Source organism: Phyllobates terribilis, unplaced genomic scaffold (assembly GCF_046119375.1).
Source record: "Phyllobates terribilis strain yellow unplaced genomic scaffold, ASM4611937v1 Scaffold_1__5_contigs__length_1240528914, whole genome shotgun sequence".
NCBI lineage: Eukaryota > Metazoa > Chordata > Amphibia > Anura > Dendrobatidae > Phyllobates > Phyllobates terribilis.
The window spans coordinates 590,653,667-590,672,896 of record NW_027362761.1 but is presented as its reverse complement, the minus strand read 5'-3'; the positions used below and the strand labels follow the sequence as shown (position 1 = coordinate 590,672,896).

General features: G+C 49.8%; 1 protein-coding gene across 2 annotated transcripts in view; it reads left to right on the top strand.

The window, feature by feature from the left end:
• Positions 1-3,439: 3,439 nt before the first annotated feature.
• Positions 3,440-19,230, top strand: part of MAP3K1 (mitogen-activated protein kinase kinase kinase 1) — a 38,767-nt gene continuing 22,976 nt past the window's right edge. For both annotated transcript variants that reach the window (XM_073682168.1, XM_073682160.1), the window contains exon 1: positions 3,440-3,759. In XM_073682168.1, the coding sequence (XP_073538269.1) occupies positions 3,503-3,759 (257 nt within the window). In that variant the 5' untranslated portion in view covers positions 3,440-3,502. The remainder of the gene's footprint in view (positions 3,760-19,230) is intronic.

Here is a 19,230-nt window from a genome sequence, read left to right as displayed (position 1 = left end):
TCATCAGGAGCATGCCCAGGCGTTGTAGGGAGGTCATACAGGCACGTGGGGGCCACACACAATACTCAGCCTCATCTGGAGCACGCCCAGGCGTTGTAGAGAGGTCATACAGGCACGTGGAGGCCACACACAATACTCAGCCTCATCAAGAGCATGCCCAGGCGTTGTAGGGAGGTCATACAGGCACGTGGAGGCCACACACAATACTCAGCCTCATCAGGAGCATGCCCAGGTGTTGTAGGGAGGTCATACAGGCACGTGGAGGCCACACACAATACTCAGCCTCATCAGGAGCATGCCCAGGCGTTGTAGGGAGGTCATACAGGCACGTGGGGGCCACACACAATACTCAGCCTCATCAGGAGCATGCCCAGGCGTTGTAGGGAGGTCATACAGGCACGTGGAGGCCACACACAATACTCAACCTCATCAAGAGCATGCCCAGGCGTTGTAGGGAGGTCATACAGGCACGTGGAGGCCACACACAATACTCAGCCTCATCAGGAGCATGCCCAGGCGTTGTAGGGAGGTCATACAGGCACGTGGAGGCCACACACAATACTGAGACTCATCTGGAGCATGCCCAGGCGTTGTAGGGAGGTCATACAGGCACGTGGAGGCCACACACAATACTCAGCCTCATCAGGAGCATGCCCAGGCGTTGTAGGGAGGTCATACAGGCACGTGGGGGCCACACACAATACTCAGCCTCATCTGGAGCATGCCCAGGCGTTGTAGGGAGGTCATACAGGCACGTGGAGGCCACACACAATACTCAGCCTCATCAGGAGCATGCCCAGGCGTTGTAGGGAGGTCATACAGGCACGTGGGGGCCACACACAATACTCAGCCTCATCTGGAGCATGCCCAGGTGTTGTAGGGAGGTCATACAGGCACGTGGAGGCCACACACAATACTCAGCCTCATCAGGAGCATGCCCAGGCGTTGTAGGGAGGTCATACAGGCACGTGGGGGCCACACACAATACTCAGCCTCATCAGGAGCATGCCCAGGCGTTGTAGGGAGGTCATACAGGCACGTGGAGGCCACACACAATACTGAGCCTCATCAGGAGCATGCCCAGGCGTTGTAGGGAGGTCATACAGGCACGTGGGGGCCACACACAATACTGAGCCTCATCAGGAGCATGCCCAGGCGTTGTAGGGAGGTCATACAGGCACGTGGAGGCCACACACAATACACAGCCTCATCAGGAGCATGCCCAGGTGTTGTAGGGAGGTCATACAGGCACGTGGAGGCCACACACAATACTCAGCCTCATCTGGAGCATGCCCAGGTGTTGTAGGGAGGTCATACAGGCACGTGGAGGCCACACACAATACTCAGCCTCATCAGGAGCATGCCCAGGCGTTGTAGGGAGGTCATACAGGCACGTGGAGGCCACACACAATACTGAGCCTCATCAGGAGCATGCCCAGGCGTTGTAGGGAGGTCATACAGGCACGTGGAGGCCACACACAATACTCAGCCTCATCAGGAGCATGCCCAGGCGTTGTAGGGAGGTCATACAGGCACGTGGAGGCCACACACAATACTGAGCCTCATCAGGAGCATGCCCAGGCGTTGTAGGGAGGTCATACAGGCACATGGAGGCCACACACAATACTCAGCCTCATCAAGAGCATGCCCAGGCGTTGTAGGGAGGTCATACAGGCACGTGGAGGCCACACACAATACTCAGCCTCATCAGGAGCATGCCCAGGCGTTGTAGGGAGGTCATACAGGCACGTGGAGGCCACACACAATACTGAGACTCATCTGGAGCATGCCCAGGCGTTGTAGGGAGGTCACACAGGCACGTGGAGGCCACACACAATACTCAGCCTCATCAGGAGCATGCCCAGGCGTTGTAGGGAGGTCATACAGGCACGTGGGGGCCACACACAATACTCAGCCTCATCTGGAGCATGCCCAGGCGTTGTAGGGAGGTCATACAGGCACGTGGAGGCCACACACAATACTCAGCCTCATCAGGAGCATGCCCAGGCGTTGTAGGGAGGTCATACAGGCACGTGGGGGCCACACACAATACTCAGCCTCATCTGGAGCATGCCCAGGTGTTGTAGGGAGGTCATACAGGCACGTGGAGGCCACACACAATACTCAGCCTCATCAGGAGCATGCCCAGGCATTGTAGGGAGGTCATACAGGCACGTGGGGGCCACACACAATACTCAGCCTCATCAGGAGCATGCCCAGGCGTTGTAGGGAGGTCATACAGGCACGTGGAGGCCACACACAATACTCAACCTCATCAAGAGCATGCCCAGGCGTTGTAGGGAGGTCATACAGGCACGTGGAGGCCACACACAATACTCAGCCTCATCAGGAGCATGCCCAGGCGTTGTAGGGAGGTCATACAGGCACGTGGAGGCCACACACAATACTGAGACTCATCTGGAGCATGCCCAGGCGTTGTAGGGAGGTCATACAGGCACGTGGGGGCCACACACAATACTCAGCCTCATCTGGAGCATGCCCAGGCGTTGTAGGGAGGTCATACAGGCACGTGGAGGCCACACACAATACTCAGCCTCATCAGGAGCATGCCCAGGCGTTGTAGGGAGGTCATACAGGCACGTGGGGGCCACACACAATACTCAGCCTCATCAGGAGCATGCCCAGGCGTTGTAGGGAGGTCATACAGGCACGTGGAGGCCACACACAATACTCAGCCTCATTTTGACTTGTTTTAAGGACATTACATCAAAGTTGGATCAGCCTGTAGTGTGTTTTTCCACTTTAATTTTGGGGGTGACTCCAAATCCAGGCCTCCACTGGTTAATAAATGTGATTTCCATTGATGATTTTTGTGTGATTTTGTTGTCAGCACATTCAACTTTGTACAGAACAAAGTATTCAATGAGAAGATTTCATTCATTCAGATCTAGGATGTGTTATTTGAGTGTTCCCTTTATTTTTTTGAGCAGTGTACATTCATTACAGAGGAGGTTGCACTTCCACTGCTCCGCACGTTGCGCCCTCTGCCCTCACGGATCTCCCCGCATGTTGCGCCCTCTCCCGTGCTCCGGTCGCAGTTGCAGTCTTCAGGTAGCTCCAACCGTTTGAACTACGTGCCCGGACTCATGTGGGCGGTAGAGGACACGCCCACGCACTGTATGACACGCCCACTCACAGATTACGCACTCTACGTAACCCTCTACCTGTACGCTACGCAGTCCACGTAAGAATGTGCGCGATTTGCGTAACACCGCAGCACAGGTTCGCTACAGACAAACTCCTGTGTTAACCTGGCAGCGCCTTGCTCCGCCGCTTACACCGGAACCCATGGAGCAGCTCGGCGAGCCAGTGAGCTGTGCAGCGATTTGTTACTACAGAGACCTCTACGCCATTTACGTACCTGCCCGATCCCAGGTTACGTAGAATGCGTCCATCCCAGTGCCCGCCCCTCGTTGACTTGTAGACTCCGCCCCCTTCTCCTGGGCGGCTCACACACGAATGTAAACCTGGCCCCAGGAAGATGGCGGCGGCGGCGGGGAGTCGGAGCTCGTCGTCCGGATTAGCTGCAGCCGCGGGCGGCGTCACAAGCCCTGGGAGTCCGGAGACGGGGCGGCTGCACAGCGGAGAGGCGGAAACCGGGGCCGGGGAGAGCAGGGCGGATGACTGGAGGCGGAAGCAGCTGCGCAGAGTGCGGAGTGTGGATGTGGAGAAGGAGCCCGGGGAGCCGGAGCCTGGAGCCGGCGGCGAGGCCGGGGAGCCCGGGAGCCTGAGTGCCGGGTACGTGCGGACTACAGCGCCCAGCATAGCCTGCTGCAGCCGCGCGGTCACCCCGGAGGCCACACCGGAGGGCTGCGGCTCTCACCTTCAGCACAGCGCTGCTGCCTGTCACTGAGCGGCCGCTACCGCCCGAGGAGCTCCCTGTGCACAGCTGAGGGGTCGGTGCAGAGTCTCACATTGTAACCAGTCAGGGGGATCACCCTGTTCACTGACAGCAAGCAGCTGCAGTGTCGTGTCAGTGTGTCAGCTCTCGGGGTCCAACATCAGACGTTTATCCCCAGGAGTGTGGTGGGCGACCAGGAGGGGTCCCAGGGCCACGACCCCTGCAGGATCTCTGCTCCCTGTGGGGTGAGGCGTCACTTATTGTTTTCATTCAGAGGCTGCTGTTCCCTACATTGTTTTATGCTGGATGCAATTGTGACGAACCTTCAGCTCTGCGCAGGGTTATGGCTCTGAATGGAAGCTCCATTGTTGTCGTTCACTGACGGCCAGCAGATATAACGCCAGCGGTGAGACGTTGGAGCCTGGCGTGTTGCAATGTTTGGGAACGTGCCCAGTTTTATGGTGTGTCGTCAGTTTACCTGCAGACGGCGCACGCTGGGCTCTGCTACATGTGTATTTTTATCTTTATGGAGACTCCTCACATTCCTTGTGTGGCCCCTCAGGGTGGTCTGTGGGGGACAACTGCAGGAGGTGAAGCCTCTGGAGCTGTCACTCACTGCTGCCCGGTGTTGGAGGGCACCGTGATGGGGCGCCACATGGTGGCATGTTCCCTAGCACTGGTTATGTGGCCACTGCCGTGTTTGCCCCCTGTGGTGGCTCCAAAACTTCCTGCAATGTCCTGGCGGACGGGGTCTTGGTGGCCCAGCGCGCCCCTGGCGGACGGGGTCTTGGTGGCCCAGCGCGCCCCTGGCGGACGGGGTCTTGGTGGCCCAGCGCGCCCCTGGCGGACCGGGAAGCCCCTGATGCCCGGGTCATTGCTGCAGACCACTCTGCCCTCCTATATTGTGCATTCATTAATTCTGTAAATGCTGATGCCGCTGCCAGGACGGGCACAGATGTACAGTGGCATTTCAGGAACATAACTGCTGCCGACTGTTTGCGGCTTGAATTCGTCTTTGTTTCGCCTCCCACGGGGTCGATTTGTGTGTGAGCCCCAGGTTGTATCAGATTGCTGGCGAGGAAGGAGTTAAGGGAGATCAAGCCATCCTTTTTTTTTTTCATCTGCTTTATGTGTAGCTGTGCAAACGTGGGGGTCACAGGAGCCTCTTCCTGTCAGCTGCCGCCGCCTCCTCTGCTGCACACAATGCTGCTCTGTCTGCGCAGCTCTCCTGGAGACCTCACCTGTGTCAGGCGGCGGGGGGCAATGGCGCAGTGTGTGCAGGTAAGGTGGAGATCTGTCAGCATAGAATACCTCCATACCGTGCACGTCGTGATCAGGAAGGGTCTGCTCGACCAGTGTCAGACGATGGCCCCCGGCTGAGATCTCGGGGACCCCGGCCCTGTTGCTGTGTCCTGTTTTTGTATACACCTCCTTAGGCTTCTGTATACACAGTACCTGTATACTGTGTGCGCAGCCGTCACTGAACCTAGCGGAATTACCAAGTAGAACTTTGTGCTCCCTCAGTATAACATGAGCTTTGCTTGTAGTGGGGGACGGGTCAGATTTTGTGATGTTCGTCTGTGTGTAACCTTAGGTGGTCTTTGGACCTGGACTATGATTTATGTATTTTTTGTTTGTCCCCCTGCCCCCCTCTCGCCCGGTATAACATGAGCTTCGCCTGCAGTGTGGGACAGGTGGGGATTAGTTGTGTTTGTTGGTCTCTTTCTGTCCTCACATATTGACAAGTATGAAGAAACCTTAGGTGGTCTTTGGACCTGGACTATGAGATGTTTTTCTTCTTGTACACCCCCCCCCCCGCCCCCTCCATGTAGCTCTCGGTATAACATGAGCTTCGCTGCAGCGTGGGCAGGTCGGGTTTACTTGTACTTGTTTTTTTTTTTTCTTCTTTAATACTGTCGGTATATCTATATATACACGTGTAAGTAATCTGCGATGTGTGACACTACAAGCCCCAGCATTCCATGTAGGGAGCATGCTGGGCATTGTAGTGTCACAGGAGCTGCTGCTGTACATGGTGGAGAACGGGCTATAAGGATTCCTCCTCCACCGCGAGGCCACAATGTGACGTATATAGTGGCCGCCCGCCGCATGCAGAGTATCTGCTGCGCTGACCTCTAATACCGTATGTATTATATACCAGGTTATAGCGGGAAATATTGCGGCAGGGGCATCGGTTGTTTCACTATTAGGGGGTCTAGTGCCTTTAGGGGGACGTTTGCTTCTTTTCAGGACCCCATTTCTTAGTATGTGGGGTGCCCCTGCCGCTCGCTGTTCGTCCCCATGTTAGAAGTGTACATGGTGCTGCTGGCAGCCACATCTCCCCCTTCCCAAAGCCCCGGGGTAAGTGCTGACTGCCCCTTTAAGTGCTCCCGGTATAGCCGAGCCTCCTATGGGGGTGGTGATCCTTTAAACATATGTGACAGGGCAGCCAGGGGGGTCTAAAGAAAGGGAGGCTGACACTGATACAAACGCAGGAAACGGCCCCGAGCTCGGCCCCCACTGCACTTTTGTCACTTCACAGCTCGTTTCTCTGCTTCTTCTCGGCCACTTTGTGTCGGAGTTCTCCTTAATCCCCTAAAATAAACCGGACAGAAATAACATCTGAGCCATTAATAGGATGAGGGGATGAGCCAGAAAGCCAAATAGTGCGGCTCATTGTGTCTTACCCGAATCAGGGGGCCTCGTGTAATCCTCCTGATGGTGGTGGTCACGTCCTGTCTATTTATAGTCCCGCTGTGTATCTGTGCCCCCCGTGTTAGGTCAGGGCGCTTGTATATACAGGTGCATCTCACTAAATTAGAATATCATCAAAAATGTAATTATTTCAGTTATTCAATACAAAAAGTGAAACTCCTATATTATATAGAGTCATTACACACAGAAGGATCTATTATATAGAGTCATTACACGCAGAGGGATCTATTATATAGAGTCATTACACGCAGAGGGATCTATTATATAGAGTCATTACACGCAGAGGGATCTATTATATAGAGTCATTACACGCAGAGGGATCTATTATATAGAGTCTACACGCAGAGGGATCTATTATATAGAGTCATTACACGCAGAGGGATCTATTATATAGAGTCATTACACGCAGAGGGATCTATTATATAGTCATTACACGCAGAGGGATCTATTATATAGAGTCATTACACGCAGAGGGATCTATTATATAGAGTCATTACACGCAGAGGGATCTATTATATAGAGTCATTACACGCAGAGGGATCTATTATATAGAGTCATTACACGCAGAGGGATCTATTATATAGAGTCATTACACGCAGAGGGATCTATTATATAGAGTCATTACACGCAGAGGGATCTATTATATAGAGTCATTACACGCAGAGGGATCTATTATATAGAGTCATTACACGCAGAGGGATCTATTATATAGAGTCATTACACGCAGAGGGATCTATTATATAGAGTCATTACACGCAGAGGGATCTATTATATAGAGTCATTACACGCAGAGGGATCTATTATATAGAGTCATTACACGCAGAGGGATCTATTATATAGAGTCATTACACGCAGAGGGATCTATTATATAGAGTCATTACACGCAGAGGGATCTATTTCACGTGTTTATTTCTGTTAATGTTGATGATTATGGCTTACAGCCAATGAAAACACAAAAGTCATTATCTCAGTAAATTAGAATACTTTATAACAACAGCTTGAAAAATGTTTTTTAAGTCTGAAATGTCTGTTCAGTAAATCCCTCAATACTTGGTCGGGCTCCTTGTGCATCAATTACTGCATCAATGTGGCATGGAGGGATCAGCCTGTGGCACTGCTGAGGGGTTATGGAAGCCCAGGTTGCTTTGATAGCCGCCTTCAGCTCGTCTGCATTGTTGGGTCTGGGGTCTCTCATCTTCCTCTTGACAATACCCCATAGATTCTCTATAATAGATTCTCTATGGGGTTAAGGTCAGGCGAGTTTGCTGCCAATCAAGCACAGTGATACTGTTGTGTGTAAACCAGGTATTGGTACTTTTGGCCGTGTGGACAGGGGCCAAGTCCTGCTGGAGAATGACATTTCCATCTCCAAAAAGCTTGTCGGCAGAGGGAAGCATGAAGTGCTGTAAAATGTCCTGGTAGACGGCTGCGCTGACTTTGGTCTTGATAAAACACAGTGGACCTCCACCAGCAGATGACATGGCCCCCAAACCATCACTGATTGTGGAGACTTCACACTAGACATCCAGCAGCTTGGATTGTGGCCTCTCCACTCTTCCTCCAGACTCTGGGACCTTGTGGAGTGTCAATGACTGCCTTCTGGACATCTGTCAAGTCAGCAGTCTTCCCCATGATTATGGAGCCTACTGAAACGGACTAAGGGACCTTTTTAAACGCTTAAGAAGCCTTTACAGGTGTTTTTTGTTAATTATTCTAATTTGCTGAGATAATGACTTTTGTGTTGTCATTGGCTGTAAGCCATAATCATCAACATTAACAGAAATAAACACTTGAAATAGATCACTGTGTGTAATGACTCTATGTAATAGATCACTGTTTGTAATGACTCTATATAATATGAGTTTCACTTTTTGTATTGAAGAACGGAAATTAACTTTTTGATGATATTTTAATTTAGTAAGATGCACCTGTATCTGTGCCCCCTCTTGTTATGTCATGGCGCTTGTATGTATCTGTCCCCCCCCCTCCCAGTGTTAGGTCAGGACGCTCGTCCCCCCAGTGTTATGTCAGGGCGCTTGTACAGTCATGGCCAAAAGTTTTGAGAATGACACCAAAATTATATTTTGACATGATCTGCTGGCCTCTGGTTTTTATTAGTGTTTGTCTGATGTTTATATCACATATAGAAATATAATTGCAATCATATTATGAGTACCAATAGGTTATATTGACAGTTAGAATGAGTTAATGCAGCAAGTCAATATTTGCAGTGTTGCCCCTTCTTCAAGACCTCTGTAATTCTCCCTGGCATGCTCTCAATCAACTTTTGGATCAAATCCTGACTGATAGCAGTCCATTCTTGCATAATCAATGCTTGCATTTTGCCCGAATTTGTTGGTTTTTGTTTGTCCACCAGTCTCTTGATGATTGACCACAAGTTCTCAATGGGATTAAGATCTGGGGAGTTTCCAGGCCATGGACCTAAAATCTCTGTTTTGTTCCATGAGCCATTTAGTTATCACCTTTGCTTTATGGCAAGGTGCTCCATCATGCTGGAAAAGGCATTGTTGGGCGCCAAACTGCTCTTGGATGGTTGGGAGAAGTTGCTCTTGGAGGACATTCTGGTACCATTCTTTATTCATGGCTGTGTTTTTAGGCAAGACTGTGAGTGAGCCGATTCCCTTGGCTGAGAAGCAACCCCACACATGAATGGTTTCAGGATGCTTTACAGTTGGCATGAGACAAGACTGGTGGTAGCGCTCACCTCTTCTTCTCCGAATAAGCTGTTTTCCAGATGTCCCAAACAATCGAAAAGGGGATTCATCAGAGAAAATGACTTTGCCCCAGTCCTCAGCAGTCCACTCCCTGTACCTTTTGCAGAATATCAGTCGGTCCCTGATGTTTTTTCTGGAGAGAAGTGGCTTCTTTGCTGCCCTCCTTGAAACCAGCCCTTGCTCAAAGAGTCTCCGCCTCACAGTGCGTGCAGAAGCACTCACACCAGCCTGCTGCCATTCCTGAGCAAGCTCGGCACTGCTGGTAGTCCGATCCCGCAGCTGAAACAGTTTTAAGATACGGTCCTGGCGCTTGCTGGTCTTTCTTGGGCGCCCTGGAGCCTTTTTGACAACAATGGTAGCTCTCTCCTTGAAGTTCTTGATGATGCGATAGATTGTTGACTGAGGTGCAATCTTTGTAGCTGCAATACTCTTCCCTGTTAGGCCATTTTTGTGCAGTGCAATGATGGCTGCACGTGTTTCTTTAGAGATAACCATGGTTAACTGAAGAGAAACAATGATACCAAGAACCAGCCTCCTTTTAAAGTGTCCAGTGATGTCATTCTTACTTAATCATGACTGATCGCCAGCCCTGTCCTCATCAACACCCACACCTGTGTTAATGGATCAATCACTAAAACGATGTTAGCTGCTCCTTTTAAGGCAGGACTGCAATGATGTTGAAATGTGTTTTGGGTGTTAAAGTTCATTTTCTGGGCAAATATTGACTTTGCAAGTACAGTAATTGCTGTTAAGCTGATCACTCTTTGACATTCAGGAGTATATGCAAATTGCTATTACAAAAAATTAAGCAGTAAACTTTGTAAAAATTACTATTTGTCTCATTCTCAATACTTTTGGCCATGAGTGTATATTGCAGCGTGTTATATACCAAATACCTGCAAATTTTTTGTTTTTATGTTGGCTTTTGTTTTCTCAAGGCTGCAGAGTTTGGGAGAAGTTTTCCCGGCTTCACCATAGCGTGATACAAACCTGACGTCGTGTGGGCTGTCAGGAGGTCAGAGGAGCGGACCACAGCATTCATGGATACCATAGAGCTGCGGCTCACAATCCTCCTTCGCACAGTGGGGATTTATCGCAGAGCTATCTGCAGCAAGCCTGTAACAAGATCTGCACCGAAGACATACGTAGATGCAGAGGTCACACTTAATAAGAGTCAGGCTATGTTCACACATGTTGGGTTTCTCAGCGTATTTTGCTGCAGATTTTTATGCAAATTTTCAGCTGTTTTTTGCAGCACCAGCAAAGTCTATGAGAAACCAGAATTCTCTGTTCACACCTTGTTTTTTTTTTTGCTGTGTATTTTGTTTGGGTTTCCGGAAAATAGATCATATCACTTCTTTCAGCGTTTTTTTTTTTTTTTTTAATGGGTGGTGAAAAAATGCTGAAAAAACGCACCAAAAAACACAGGTAAATTTTTGTTTAGCGTTTTTGATGGCAAAATAGAATGTTTTTTTTTTTTTTCCCACAGAACTTTCATAAATAGAGACAGGACAGTGAAAAAACACAGCAAAACCGGCATTTTTGACGCAGCTGATTTCCTGCCAGAGATCAGTTTTGCTGCAGATTTCTGACATAAAAAACCCCACATGTGGGAACAGAGCCTTAAGGTATAATCTGCCACCCTTCTGAGGAAGCATAAAGCCCAATGTCTGCGCTGATTTTATCCATGTATTTGACTTGAGTTGCAGAAAATCTGCCCAGTGTGAATATAGCAAATGTCCTAATTGATATACTTTTGCCCGCAGCCACCACTAGAGGGAGCTAATGTGTTCTGTCTGAAAATAGTTTTAAAGTTGGTCCAAACTTTTTCTTTTTGGCTAAAGATGGACGGCATGTTTGTTCTTCGTGCAATTCACTATGCATTATATTAATATGAATCGTGATGAAAAAGTTTTGTCAGTCGGCCACCACAGAAGTGCAAGGTGTTGGGTGACGGCAATCAGATGATTTTTGGTGCCTTCTTTGCTCCATTTGTAGAATGATTGTATATTGGTGTCATGGCACTTCATGTATCATTAATGGAAAATACATTGTCAATGTGTCCAGAAGAGGAGGGTCCCCGCAGTGTGTCTCCCCCAGTAGATGTGTCCAGAAGAGGAGGTTCCCCGCAGTTTGCCCCCAGTAGATGTGTCCAGAAGAGGAGGGTCCCTGCAGTTTGCCCCAATTAGATGTGTCTAGAAGAGGAGGGTCCCTTCAGTGTTGACCCCAGTAGAAGTGTCCAGAAGAGGAGGGTCCCCCCAGTAGATGTGTCTAGAAGAGGAGGTTCCCTGCAGTTTGCCCCCCAGTAGATGTGTCCAGAAGAGGAGGGTCCCCCCAGTGTCTCTCCCAGTAGATGTGTCCAGAAGAGGAGGGTCCCCCCAGTGTCTCTCCCAGTAGATGTGTCCTGAAGAGGAGGGTCCCCCCAGTGTCTCCCCCACTAGATATGTCTAGAAGAGGAGGGTCCCTGCAGTGTCGCTGCAGTGTCGCCCCCACTAGATGTGTCTAGAAGAGGAGGGTCCCTGCAGTGTTGCCCCCAGTAGATGTGTCCAGAAGAGGAGGGTCCCCGCAGTGTTGCCTCCAGTAGATGTGTCCAGAAGAGGAGGGTCTCCCCCAGTAGATGTGTCCAGAAGAGGGTCCCACCAGTAGATGTGTCCAGAAGAGGAGGGTCCCTGCAGTGTCGCCCCCACTAGATGTGTCCAGAAGAGGAGGGTCCCTGCAGTGTCGCCCCCACTAGATGTGTCTAGAAGAGGAGGGTCCCCGCAGTGTCTCCCCCAGTTGATGTGTCCAGAAGAGGAGGGTCCCTGCAGTGTTGCCCCCAGTAGATGTGTCCAGAAGAGGAGGGTCCCCCCAGTGTCTCCCCCACTAGATGTGTCCAGAAGAGGAGGGTCCCTGCAGTGTGGCTACCAGTAGATGTGTCCAGAAGAGGAGGGTCCCTGCAGTGTTGCCCCCAGCAGATGTGTCCAGAAGAGGAGGGTCCCTGCAGTGTTGCCCCCAGCAGATGTGTCCAGAAGAGGAGGGTCCCTGCAGTGTTGCCCCCACTAGATGTGTCCAGAAGAGGAGGGTCCCTGCAGTGTTGCCCCCACTAGATGTGTCCAGAAGAGGAGGGTCCCTGCAGTGTTGCCCCCACTAGATGTGTCCAGAAGAGGAGGGTCCCCCCAGTGTCTCCCCCACTAGATGTGTCCAGAAGAGGAGGGTCCCCCCAGTGTCTCCCCCACTAGATGTGTCCAGAAGAGGAGGGTCCCTGCAGTGTGGCTACCAGTAGATGTGTCCAGAAGAGGAGGGTCCCCTTAGTGTTCTCTGTCCCCGCATTCCGAGTGGATATTTTTCTGGTGGTCCCTATGATATCTCCCCCCCCCCCCCATCCCGCCGCAATGTGTGTCCTCGCTCTTCCCAACAGTGAAGGAGTTAGGAGTTTTTGGAAAGTGGTCTGATGTGCCGCTCCCACCACAATATAAATAATGTTTCTCATTGTCAGGAGGCAGCCCAGCAGAACTGAGATAAAGTCCATACATGAATAGAGCAGGAACTCGGCCATGGCCTTCAGAGCCGTCCATAGGATCGCACGCTGCATTACAGATATGGAGGGAAATTAATGCATTGGTGTAAGCTGATCGGCACATAGGAACGCTCCAATTGCGCCCACAGAAGTTGTGCAATTCGGGCTTCTAGGAAATCTATCAATGCAGCAGAGCAGGATGTATTGCCGCGCGGGCCAGGTAGCACCGACTCTGGGAGAGAAGAGTATTTTATGTACAGTCTTGGCCAAATGTTTTCACCTTTTGCCTCTTCAGTGTTTTTGCTCTGTCTGATGTTTCTACAGTTACTGATTTTAAGATTATTGTCATTTCATAAGATTTTACAGTCTTATTGACAAATGTGTGAAGTTTTTGTAAAGACTCAGAAGTCTGGAGAATAAGGGTCAGCGCTGGGAATATTGAGGTATGGCAGAGACTTCATGGATTTGCCAATACAATGTAACAACTTCTGGAATGTTTAGAATTGTCCTTCAGTAACCATAGAAACATCCGACTAAAAGAGCAAAAATGTGAAAACCAAAACTTTTGGCCACGACTGTCTGTCGGTATATGGCAGCCATTGCCTGCTGCCTGTGTGATTTCTGGGGCCTCCTCGGTCTCTGCTGTAGATCATGTGCAGGAGGCGCTGACCGCAGCCGGCTCTGCTTCCTGTGTGGGTTTTGGTGCAGCGGATACTCTTGTCATAAGACGTTCCTGTCCTTATCTGCTGATCATTATGGGGCGTCCTTAGTGGGGACTGCAGTGTGTAATGGGTTCTGGCAGGGCCCTTATCCCCATCCTGCTAACCGAGACTACCGGGAAGCCGCAGCACTGGGAATCTGTTAATAGATCAGCCTGTAGTGGAGCAGGGAGTCGCGGGTGCATGCCTGGAATATTTGGTTGCTGTCCCAGTTTCAGCACTGGGACCCGAAACTGACCTCGGGGTTATGTAAAGTTGATTAGTCCGTCAGCGTTCAGCACCTAATCAGGTGCTGGGCTCCTTCCAGTAGAAAAATGCGAGGGCGTCCGGTAGCCCCGGGGCAGGTTGTGCTTTCTCTGAATTTACATAAAGGAGAGATGACAAAAAAAAAAAAAAAATTGGTTCAGTGACCGATCAGCTACTGAAATCGTCTCCCACATAGCCGCAGTCACCCCTCTACTCTGGGGGGCCGTCTCACTAAAGAGGTTTTATATCAATGATTGTTATATGACTTCCAAATAAAGCTTGTTTCAATGCCTCACCATTTTCAAGATCTTAGTTTGCTGTCAGTGAATGATAACGCTTATGTTCATAACCCTGTACATATCTAGTCCTGTTCTCAGTGGATACAATGTAGACAATGCTCTGCAAGCTCAAAGTAGCAGCTGCTCAGATCTCTGCTGGGTTGTTACAGTGTAACCAGTAGCGGGCAGGCCGACAGGCCGTCGCCAGACCCCCTGTACCTCACAATATAGAGTTTTATTGTTTGTCCTGGTCGCATTTTGGCCGCTTGTGACATATGGGCACATCACTGCTCTTCGTGGATTACTCAGTGACCGCTGTTCCTCTGTTATCATAGATCTTCCCCAGTATAGTCATCAGGTCATCTGTGACTGGTAGAGCAGGAAGATAGTGCAGGGTTTGGAAACTGCTCAACCAGTGTGGAAGTCCAGTGTGATAGATGGCCGAATAACCCGCCACATTCAGAGACTTCACCCAGCTTTTAATGTTGCTGTAAACTGGTCTTTATCCAGGGGCAAAGCGCATGCTGGTACTTGTAGTTTTGCAACAGCTGGAGAGCCTCTGGTTGAAGACCATTACTCACACAGGCTCATGTAGGACAATTCCACCGCCCCTATAACGTCCATTTCTCCTTTACCGTACCGAGAGTGGTCCTCCTTCCAGATATTAGAGACCCTTCATAGCGGGTGCTGATTATGTGCCATGTGTCAGCGCCGTTCCGTAGCTGAGCATGTGCCAGCAGGAATGCCCCCTGGCAAGGATATTTAAGTGACACCTGGGTTGGTATTTATGTCCATGCCAGGCATCTGCGGTACAGTAATACTCCTCGCAATCTTTTCCACGTGTCAGTCACCGTTCGCCATCCATGTCCTCGTGTGCCCGCTGCAAATTTCACATGGAGGCCTCCACTTGGATTCTCTGCAGGGATGGGGGGGGGGGGGCGTACTCTTGTTATTCCGGCTGCAGCAAATTGGATAATTCCTCTAAATTAGTGTCTGTTCATGTAATATCTGGGTCTGTCGTTTCAAAATGAAGACCCTACTCTTTAATATCCTTTAATAGGGTATATGGATGGGGGTCCGTGTCTTGTGGGGTTTGGACTCCTAAAGAGAATTTATTCTTGGTAGCCGGGTGTACACTGGGACCGAAATGTCTTGTGTCTATTCTTAATGCAGAAGGGACATTATTAGAGTAATGCGCCTCTTGCCCTGTGCCAGGGGTCTGTCCTGGGAGCGGGGTCATTGTAAGACTCCTGTAAGCTTCTCATGCTGCCACTCATATATAAAGGAGCTCCTAAAGATCCTGAGATAAGATATGTAGCGTGTTCTCTTCACGTGTAGATAAGGACGTGCTTCACATTCAGTGATTCGTGAAGTAACAGGATTTACTTTCCTCCTGGGTTTGCAGCGACGGTTAAGCTGCACGATTACGCTGACGTGTGACCAGAGACATTAGATTGTCACTTGCTCAAAGCATGTGACTTCCCGAGCTTCTGTCAACAGGCGGAGGGGGTTTCCTTCTCCTGGCGCGGAGGGGTGTGTGACTGGTGTGGCCAGAAGAGGAAGGGGCTCCCAAATGTGGGAGATGTCCTGCAGCCTGAATCACAACATATGAGGTGACCCACAGAGGCCATCCCTGAATATATTATTTCTATTTCTAATGGTAATATATAAGGAAGAGGGTGGGGGGCGTCACTAATAAGCATACATGTCAGTGGGGTCTTTACGGTGCTGACATGGAAGGAATCCGGCACTGCTGTTATTTTGGCTGGGAAATACAGTGGCTTGCGAAAGTATTCTCCAAACACCATGAAGACCAAGGAGATCTCCAAACACTGAGACAAAGTTGTTGAGAAGTACAAGTCAGGGTTGGGTTTTTAAAAAAAAAACAACTCAATCTCTGATGATCCCCCAGAGCACCATCACATCCATTATCATCATATGGAAGAAACTTGGTACCACAGCAAACCTTCCAAGAGAGGGCCGCCCACCAAAACTTTCAGCCCGGGCAAGGAGGGCATTAAACAGAGAAGCAGCACAGAGACCAAAAGTAACCTTGAAGGAGCTGCAGAGTTCCCAAGCACAGACTGCAGTATCTGTCCATACGACCACAATAAGCCGTACACTCCATAGAGGTGGCCTTTATGGAAAAGCGAGCAGAAAAAAGCCTTTACTTACAATTTTTGTATGTAAGGCTTGTTTTGAGTTTGTGAAAAGACATATGGGAGACTCCCCAAATGTATGGAGGAAGGTGCTGTGGTCAGATGACACCAAAATTGAACTTTTTGGCCACCAAGGTAAACCCTATGTCTGGCTCCAAACCAACACTAATTGCCCCATTTTTCTTCAGAGTCAAAAGGAAGATGGATGGTGCGAAATACAGGGATATTCTTGAGCAAAACCTGTTTCAGTCTGTCAGTGATTTGAGACTGGGACGGAGGTTCACCTTCCAACAAGACAATCACCCAAAGCATACTGCTAAAGCAACACTCGAGTGGTGTAAGGGGAAGAGGTAAATGTTCTGGAGGGGCCGAGTCACAGCCCAGACCTTAATTCAATTGAGAATCTGTGGTCAGACTTGGAGATGTCTGTTCACCAGAGGAAACCATCTAATGTGAAGGAGCTCGAGCAGTTTTGCCTTGAGAAATGCGCAAAAATCCCAGTGGCGAGATGTGGAAAGCTCATAGAGACTTATCCAAAGTGACTTTCAGCTGTAATTGCCTCAAATGGAGGCTCCACAAAGCACTGACTTTAGGGGTGTGTATAGTTATGCATACTGAAGCTTAGTTATTTTGTCCTAAAAAGACCAAATGTTCACAGTTGTCGGTATGTTCTTTATGTGAGCGGATGCAAACCCTTAAAAAATAGTGAAATTCCAGGTTGTGAGGTAGCAAAATATGAAAAATGCCAACGGGGCTGAATACTTTCAAAAGCCACTGTAACACAACTGTGAATACTACCAAAGCAGCAAAAAACCCTCCTGTACATGGAAATGATACAATGTAACAAACCAAAGGGCACATGACGTATACTTTGCACACAGGTTACAAAGTATACAAGAAGTTACATGCCGTTGTCTGACTTTGCATCACTTCTTGGTTGGTGCCAGAGTTTTGCTACATGTTTTATTCCATTTTTCTTTTTGCCGTGTCTCATCCACTGTCAATAGGGAGCTAAAGTGTGTAAAACACATAATAAATGTGGTACAAGCACAGGAGGCAGGTTTTGTTTGTTTTTTTAAGCCAATTGAAGCAGAATTTTTGGCGCTTTTTTCCTTCCTTATGATTCCTATAGCTACACGTGGTTGCGAGAGCCCCTCGCCCATCACTGTACCAACAGCTACCAGGCTGCCTTCCAAATATTCCTGTTGTGAAGTCATGCCTAACTTTCTATATATGAAAACAGAACACCCCCCGCTAATGTTCAGCGCCATTTATAGTGACTGCTACAAGTTTTCTATTGAAAAGTTCCATGAAGATTCTTGTCCTCACCAGCGTCCTGAGGTCAGAAATCTGGAACTGGGCACAATGTGGAATTTCACGGAGGCTTGCAAATAATTTTTGTAAAATTTCATGCTGGAAATCCTGAGACTGCAGCGATAGAGGAGCGGTGCGAGATATCACAGGTCACAAGGAAATGTCTGCGGCTCTGAGATACGGTCAGTGAGTGAGCAGGGAAGTAGAGCCCCCCCCTCGCCGCTCTTGGGGCCCCCCCCTCGCCGCTCTTGGCCCCCTCTGGCCCTCCTCTTGCCCTCCATTATGTGGTGCCGAATCCTGGCTTTGGCTGATGTTTCAGGACTCTGGGAAAACTGGGTGACTGATTCTATTCTAAAGGCCTTAAATATTTTTGGGGCTGTTTTTAGACTTCTGATTCTGGCTGAGACGGGTCACGATAACGCCATTGTGCTTTTTCTTTGAAGACTTCTAGACCGGCAGGAGCCATAAAAGTAAGAAGTGGCTGAATAGTGAGAAGCGTGTGCAGACTCTTTGCTGGCCGCTGCTCCTGATGTTCAGGGAGACACTGATGTGAGGTGATAGCTGTCACGGGTTGTCGGATGGATGAATCCCGACCCGTGATCTGTATGGGATGATGAGACTTCATTGACCTGACATTACGGGCCCCTTGGGCTTCGGAGCCCCTCCTATTCCCCAGAACTGTGAACTGTAGATCTGCCTGGTTAGCGGTAGACATGCACGTAAGAGAAAAAAATATCTGCCAGTCCTTAAAGTGGTTGTCTGACTCTGCTGACCTCTGCATGGGGAGGTGACGGGAGCTACTGACCATGCATGCCGCTCACCTGCCGAAGTGAACCGCGTCAGACAAACTCCTTTAAGACGCTTGGTCGATCGAAACTTGTGCACTCAGCCAGTGGCCAGCTTTATATATTGCTTAAAGGGATTTTACAGGATGTCACGGCGGTCCACCGGCCCACAGTTCACATGTGGCATGGCAGGTCAGCTCCATTACCGTGAATGCTGCTAAGCTGCAGTACCATGCAGAACATGTGGACAGGTCTGGTGCTGTTCTGGTTGGAAGCAGCCATGTTTTTCTGATCCTGGACATCCCTTTTAAGCAGTGGTTGATTGCAGATGATGAAACTGCAGAGCTAGAAGCGGCGGGCTTACAGGAGGCTGGGCAAGTTGTATAACGACCGTTCACGAGCGAACTTTGCTTTATCACCATGACTACTATGGCGCGTTGATCCTACAAGATGGGAGTAGTAGTAGTCAGTGCTGTAGTGGAGAAACTCTGCAGCTAGCCCCTTTAGTCATGTGACTACTTTTTTGTCATGTAACCCAAATTCTGTCTATCTACACCAGGGATGTCAGACTTAAGCACACAGAGAGCCAAAATGAAAAACGTGGACAAAGTCTCTGTCCAACCGGTATACAGTATAGTGGGCCCCGCATAGCCCTCCATCCAGTATAGTGGGCCCCGCATAGCCCTCCATCCAGTATAGTGGGCCCCGCATAGCCCTCCATCCAGTATAGTGGGCCCCGCATAGCCCTCCATCCAGTATAGTGGGCCCCGCATAGCCCTCCATCCAGTATAGTGGGCCCCGCATAGCCCTCCATACAGTATAGTGGGCCCCGCATAGCCCTCCATACAGTATAGTGGGGCCCCGCACAGCCCTCCATACAGTATAGTGGGGCCCCGCACAGCCCTCCATACAGTATAGTGG